The sequence below is a fragment of the Lipotes vexillifer genome, unplaced genomic scaffold, assembly GCF_000442215.2.
Source record: "Lipotes vexillifer unplaced genomic scaffold, Lipotes_vexillifer_v1.1 scaffold100, whole genome shotgun sequence".
In the NCBI taxonomy this organism is placed as follows: domain Eukaryota; kingdom Metazoa; phylum Chordata; class Mammalia; order Artiodactyla; family Lipotidae; genus Lipotes; species Lipotes vexillifer.
The window spans coordinates 1,724,129-1,731,743 of NW_006774075.1; the positions used below are offsets into that span (position 1 = coordinate 1,724,129).

A 7,615-nucleotide genomic window follows, 5' to 3' on the forward strand; every position below is an offset into this window, starting at 1 on the left:
GGGAAAGAGGAGGTGGTGGAAATGATAAATATAAGTTTCTGGAGAATGTGAAGAGAAAGGATAGCTGACAGGGGTCTCACGGAGCCGGTATTTTACCAGGACAACAAATGGGTAAATATAGCTAATTAAAGTGAAACATCAGTTTCTTCACACCCTGTACAACTGCAAAAAATAATCTCCAGAGGAAGTTTTGATTTTCGATCTACAGTAACAAATGGGATGGGGGCGGGGGAGAGAGAAGGTTATAAAGTGCATTTGGGATTGACAGTTGTTGGTTCTTATATTCATTTTTAGGACTGATGATTAAATTGAACAAGTCTTTGTAAGTTTGTACATTCATTTTTAGAACTGATGATTAACTAGAATAAATTTTTGTGAGTTCCTATATTCATTTTTAGGGGTGATGATTAAATTGAATACATCTCTATAAGACACCTACAGGGAAAAAAATGAAGCAATTTACCATACTCATAAAAGTTAAAAATAAAATATATACAGACATATACAATGACAATTTCAGAATTTAGATTAGCAAAACTTCATAGTTCACCTTGCATATTTATTATTTTTTTCTGATTTCCTCCAAAATGATGGCTTCTAAGTTTAAAACACTTGTAGATTTGTCAGCAACGATCATCAAATAAAAGAACATTAAAAAGGTAAAGTCTGCTCTGCAAATTTTCAAAAATAAGAAATTTTTTTTTCAAAAAAAGAAAATTTTCATGAAGTTCTACTTACCTGGAAGACTCCACAAACCAGAAACTTCCAGAGTTCTTAATTTTTTCTCCAGTTCAGCCACCCGATTCCCTAGGATTCTGGAGAAGGGGAGAGAATGACAATAGACACCAATGAACATCGATCTCATCAGCTCTCAGGGCTGTGAGCAGGATACTTGGGAAGCCCCCTAGTGCCCTAATAGAGAGAACATGTTTTGAGACTTAAGATATATGCTAAAAACTGTGTGTGTGTGTTTGCCACACACACACATACTCTATTGGAAGTACACATGAAAATATAAAGTGAATAATTTAAAATGATTTAAAAATTACTGAAATGTTGCCATTCAAGTGAATCTTCTCACACAAAGGTAGCTGCACAGCCAAACAATGATTCTACCATTGCCCAGACATCTTACATCATTTCTATTTGCTCAATGCTAAAGATGACACTTAATTTTGAATACTCTTACAAGTATCACACCCTGATTCTTTGAGGGTGGATCTGAGTTTCAGAAACAACCAAGTCTAACAAATAATGTGGAAGAACATGCTTGGTAATGTTACTTAGAGGTAATAAAATAATAAGATCTGCCTTCTTAGACCTAAACTATGGCTTACAGATGTCCATATCGTTGATATCTAGCATAATGTCTGGTAGATGGTAGGTGCTCAATAAATATATTTGATTAAATAAGTGCTTTCCTTTTTTTCATGGCTTGTAATGATCTCCGGAGAGAATTAAAAAATAGGCACATCAAAAACTTTTCAGAAATTACAGAATCACTAGAATAATTACATTGCCTTCCAAGGTGCCCATTCTGACTCACTGTGATGTATGAGATCTAGAATGTGTATTTGAACAGATTACTCTGTTTACTTGGAAGCCAAACTTTGTCTATATGCATGGAAAGACATAAATGTGGGCATATATTTTCACTCTACACAAAATTAAATATAGTTGGGAAATGATTTGATAGTCATCTGAAACTTCAATCATTTTCCATTGGCCCGGAAATTGAAAAACCAGTCTTTATCTCTGGGGGATTTTCTTGGCATTGCTGTGCTAAAATGATGTAGAAATCACCTTAATAGCCAAGTTTCAAATCCTTTCAGCAGGAGAAACCAGAACACCAGAATTGTTCTTCTAACTCTCTTTATATTCCAGACATAGCTGCACACACCCACATACGTACCGAGACATGAATATGTATATATCTGCACATATATATGTGGCTTTGAATTCATCCTTATTTTACCTGAATTCACTTGCGGCGTCTTAATTAATATTCCCTTTGAGTTCACAGAAAACTCTTTGACATGACTCTGTGTGGTTTTGTTCATCTAGGTACTTAGAGTTTTCTTTTCTTCTTTTCCTTAAGTCTTAAATTCTGCATAGTCGTTATCAATTACTTTCCATTTTCACTCCATGTGTTGGGTCTGTTCTGCTTTCATGTCTCTGACCCCTCAATAAACACCTCTTTTCGTAATCTCACTTTCAATATTTTGCTCAGACCCTCTGATCCGAGCTCCCTTTTCACCAGCTGATGGGTCTGAGATGCAATCACAGCAGTGTTCAAGTTGATGCCTGCTTCTTAGCGAGATCAGCTCATCTGTATGTGGCTGCCTCTTGGAAACGAAAGATAAGGCTTAACTCTTCTGTGGACAATGAAGGATGCCGTCAGGGCAACGTTCAAAGGCGTGGTGCAGAGACATCTGGCTGCATTTTTTCTGATGGTCCTGGATAACGCAGCCATGTCTCCCAGAAATGCACTGAGGTGAATTTGCTGGGGTCCCTAACAACCTACTCTCAGGGACCCTGCCTAAGTTTGTCAGGGCTGACTGCTTTCTTCTTTAGCCTGACAAAAGCATCTGATGCAGGGCTGGAGGTGATAAAATGGACCCAGCAGAAGTTGTGGTAGTAGTAATAGTAACAATAATGCCATCAATAACAATAACAACTACACTACAGTTAACACAAATAGCAACTAATCTTTCCTGAGTCCCAGGTCTGAGTCAGAGCCTATGCCAAACACCTACTAAATATGCATTTTTTTATCTGACTTGGCAAAAACTCCGCAGCGTTGAATGTATTTTTATCCTCCTTTTACACATGTGAACTCTTAACAGAGAGGTTAAGCAACTTGTCCAAGGACACACAGTTCATCTCAAAGCTGTGTCTTTTCCCAACCCCCAGTGTTCTCACCCACCACACTCGACTCCTCCCATTAGAAAACAGAGGCAGGGAAGTTAGTTAACTTAACCAAAACCTCACGTAGGACTCAGCTGGAGATGAGTCTGGATTTTTTAACCTATACCTCAGTTTGCCTCCCAAGTGCATGCTCTTAACCAATAACCCCCTAATAGCACTAGAAAACCAGCATTCTCACACCTAAAGCAAGTTCTCTTTAAAACCGTTCATAACTGATACATGGATGCAGCCATAGCTGGACTTGCAAAATATAACCCAACATACTTCAAATGACAGAGAGTCTTCTAACTGGCCTCACACTGAACAGATATGGCAGATGGTCCACTGATCGTGGTGTGACGCAGCCCACAGAGAGAAGGGGGTTATCTGAGTCTCAATAGCTGGCAGTGTTCATAGATGGAGACAGCAGAAGTACAAACAGGGTCCGTTCAACCAATCCAACAAGTACTGAGGCTGTAGGGGACACTGAAGAGAAGCAGACCCTGTCCCTACATTTACGGACTACAATTCTGGTGGGAGACAGACAGATGCACACAAACAGACACACACAAGTACAGTACCAGTGGAAGGCTTTAACAACAGCTGATGTTTATTAATCACTTGTTCCGTACCAGGTATTACTCTAAGCCTTGCACAAATATTATCTCCCTTAGCCCCTTGTGACAGTAGACAGAGGTAGCTCTTATTACGTTTATTAGAGGCCAACTAACTTGCCCTGGGTGACACAGCTGGTAAGTGGAGGGTCCAGAATCAAAACCCGAGCCTGGAAATACACAAGTCCTTCAGTAGAACTGTGGAGAAGACTGTGAAGATTAAATGAAAGATGAATCCAGAGCGGCTTGTAGGGACCGAGATCATGATTGATCTTGCTGCCATATGGAGAATGGTGAGACTTTTATTCATTGGCCACAAGGAGATATTGAAGGGTTGTAAGCAGAGAAACAGCACAAGGAAGTTTAGGAAAACTGGTTTGGATGTGGGCTTGAGAATGAACTGGAAGGAGGATGAGTAGAAGCAGAAAGACCAGTTAGGAGAGTGTTGTACTGGGCAGTGAGGACGATGGCTCAAAGGAGGCAGAGGGGATGCAGGGAAGCCAAAGGGATGGGGTAATAATACGGAGGAAGATGAGAAGTTGGAGGTGCCTACGGGATATCAGGGTAGACAGCTGCACAACTGGGAGACAGGAGGATCTGGGAGAGCAAAGATGAGCGTGTACGCTGGGGGTGGGTCTGCTCCCCAGCAGAGTGTGAGAAGTCAGAAGAACAGAGGGCCAGAGCACCACCCGCGGAAGGTGAGAAAGGACCAGAGAAGCACAGGTGGAGAGGGGAGAGCAGCGCCAGGGCCATGTGGGGAAGCGGAGAGAAGGTTCCCGGTGGGGCAGCAGGGTCAGTATCGTCTTATTCTAGAAGGTGGTCACACAGGATGAAAACGGCCACTAAGAAGACACGCCCCACCCTTGAGAGAGCTGTTACAAGACAGAGGAAGGGGTGAAATCCAGAATCCAAGTGACAGCGGTGGGAAAAGCTGCCTATGAGAAGCAGTGAATATAGACGACTCTTCAAGTAGTCTAGCAGGGAATCCAAGGAGACAGCCAGGGCAGTAGCCTGAGGTATAAACAGGCTTGAGAGAGGTTTTTTCTTTTTTTTCTTTTGTAGGACGGGAGAGATTTTAAAATAAAGTTTTTATTTAGCGGTGGCTTGTTTTAGGATAGGGGAGATTTCAGCATATGTCTACCCGGTAGTCTAGAAAAATCCTCCAGATGCCAGGCTTCTAGAGAGATTTTCAGTAGTAGTTTCTGATGATAGCAACATCACAGGAAATCTGCAAAGACAGAACGAACCCAGGAGCCGGCCACCACTGTGCCGCTGTCCTTGCTCTGTAGACAGCACAGCGAGCAAGAATCTCTGAGTGAGGGTCCTGGGGGGAGCCCGATCCCAAAGAGGAAAAGGTGGCCTTGGCCCCCCGCAGACTGGAGAGAACCGTGCCCCCCTACCTCCACCCCAGGGGATCTTCTTTTGAATCTCTGCTCTGATCCCCGACAGCTCCCGCTGCTTCCAAGACCTCGAACTTCCAAGGTCTTGAACTACCACTGGCCACCACTACCACTAACCTTGAACTACCACTAGCCAGGGAGTGGGGAGGGCAGTCCTAGGTTTATTCATCAGTTCTTCAAGATGGCTCCCACTGGGCCTGCTCAGTGTCGGGGGTGGGGGGGGTAGAGGGGGTGTGTGCCAGGCAGTGAAGAACCAGTAGGGGGAGCACACTCTTGCAGAACAGAGCACCTGTATCCCTACTTCTAACGCTCCAGCCAAACAAAGCTATTTTTAAATCTTAGGTACAAAAGGCTAAATCATGGGGGACAACAGCAAGCAGACCAAATGCACATTTTATTCTTAGCCCTCACTCCAACTGTTGTATAATTCGTTTCTTTCCATACCCCCAAATAAAACATTTATTGAAAGTGTGAAACTTAAGACCCTCAAAGGATTAAAAATGGCACATTAGGTACTTTATGTACTGATATGAGGCAATCTTCAAGATCTATTGTTATGAGAGAAAAAAGCAAGGTGGAAGACAGTGAAAAAAACTTTTTCTGATGAATACTAGCTACCATTTGTAAAAAAAAAAAAACAAACTAAAAAAAAAAAAAAAAAAACTATGTCTATATAAATATATATGAGCATTTATGTGTGTGTGTATAAATGTACTATGCGTTTGCTTATATATGCATCCTTGGAGAGGATACATAAAAAAGAAGGAATGGTGGTTTCTTCCAGGCAGGGGAATTGGGTGGCTGAGAGATAATAGTACTTTGGAGATATATTGTTGCTCAACCTTTTAAAACGTAAATCAACAGATGGTTCGAAATTATTAAATAGTAGTTTAAAATGGAAAGGTACATTAAAAAACTAAAGCCAGCAAAATGAAAATGTCTGTCTCTCTCAACAGAGGGCGAGAGCCCATGGCACCTGGGGACGTGCGTGGTTGCAGCGGAGTATGGGAGGAACGTATAAGGAAATCAATCTGTCACAAGAGGCGGGAGTGTCAGGCCAGCAGCTTGGGGATACTGAGTTTGGCAGGCGGTGGGACTCAGCTGGGCTTTTCGGTGGAGGGCTTTTCGGTGCCGTGATCGGCACTGTAGCTGGCAGGTGGGTCTGAGTGTGGCCGGGCAAGCAGTGGAGGAGGTGAGCCGGGGTCTAAGGATGGAGGGTTGATGGGAGGATCCTCCCGAGGACAAGGTAATGGTCTGGTGGGAAGGAAGGAGGGGCAGGTAGGAGATGCACACTGAAGGACCTTGGCAAGCGCTCAGGAAATATATATTGAGTAAGTGAATGAATGCATGAAAACCATAAAACTTAATGCCTGTTTCCATGTGAGTATTAAGGGAACAGGAACAAAGGGTTAGAGGACCTTCCATCATCCACTCATCAAATAATCACGACCACCCACTGTGGGCCCAGCACTATCCGACATACTGGGAGAGAACAGTGACCAAAGTGGACAAACATACTGGCCCTGGGACAGCTTCAACCTGAGTGAAGTGGAAGTTGGTCAAACCCAGGTATTAGGATGGTGAGCAGAGCACGTTAAATATTCTTCAAATCACGCTTTAAATGGCTGCATGATATTGTGCCTTATGCATTTACCGTCATCTTAACCATTCTCCAATTTAAAAATATTTGGGTTGTTTCCGGTTTTTTTTCACTCTTATAAATGAATCCACAGTGAACCACCTTATGTATAAATCTAGGGCATCATTCTGATTTTTTTCTTTAGGATAAATTCCTAGAAGCGGACCCTCTGGGTCAAAGGGCACAAGCATTTCAAAGTATTTAAAATGTACTAAGGGATGGATGCTCCAGACTCTAGACTCATTGAATCTGAGTGATTCAATGAGGGTGAGAAAGTGGGGTTTGGGGGTGCTGGTGACCTCCAAAGGAAGATTGCTATGGAAAATTCACAAGAGGTCTTGGGAGGTGTTGAAGCGAGGGGATCTTTTGTTCCTGCCCAGTGGCATCACTGGGGGCTTTTGCTAAAATCCAGAATCCTGATATTCCCTCCAGAAACCCCCCTAAACCTGCATTTCTAAACAAGCACCCCCTCCAGGTAATTCTAACACAGGTGCCCCCCAGAACACACTTTGAGGGGGTGGCTATTGAAGAAGTAGAGGTGGCCTCTTGTTCACAAAGATTGGAGGTGAGTGGAATTCACGGGAACCCTATGGGGGGCTCAGGAAGACCTGGGAGGTTTCTGGGTGAAGATGCAGAAGCAGGACGAGGGGCAGAAGTTGAAGAGGAGGTTGAAAGAGGAGGTCACAGGAGAGCTGGGCCCCGAAGGAGGGAGGACGGTGTGGACCAACAGGACAGTGTGTTGGTGTGCTTCCCGGAGACTGGAGGGATAGGATGGAAGGCATTGCTTTGGCAGGAGCAGTAAGCCTTGTGGCTCAGGATAGGCAGGCTTTGTTTTCTCAGTGAAAGAGGAGCTGAGGTCACCTGCTGGGAACAGACTAGGGTTTAGAAGACCTGAGGAGGTTTGAAAGAGCCCCAGTGGGTGCCTTATAGGGAGCTGGTGAGGACAGAGAAGGCTCCTGGGGACACTGCCGGGTGCAGGGGATTCTACCTGAGTAAAACAGACCTGGTACCTATTCTGGGGAGACTCCTGTTTCTTCGTCCTCCCCCGCCCCCCA

General features: G+C 43.7%; 1 protein-coding gene across 1 annotated transcript in view; it reads right to left on the minus strand.

Moving 5' to 3' along the window:
- CCDC149 (coiled-coil domain containing 149) overlaps positions 1-7,615 on the minus strand; it is a 90,525-nt gene that overhangs the window by 14,157 nt on the left and 68,753 nt on the right. Inside the window, 1 exon segment of the mRNA XM_007448799.1 lies at positions 739-815. Within this exon segment, the coding sequence (XP_007448861.1) occupies positions 739-815 (77 nt within the window).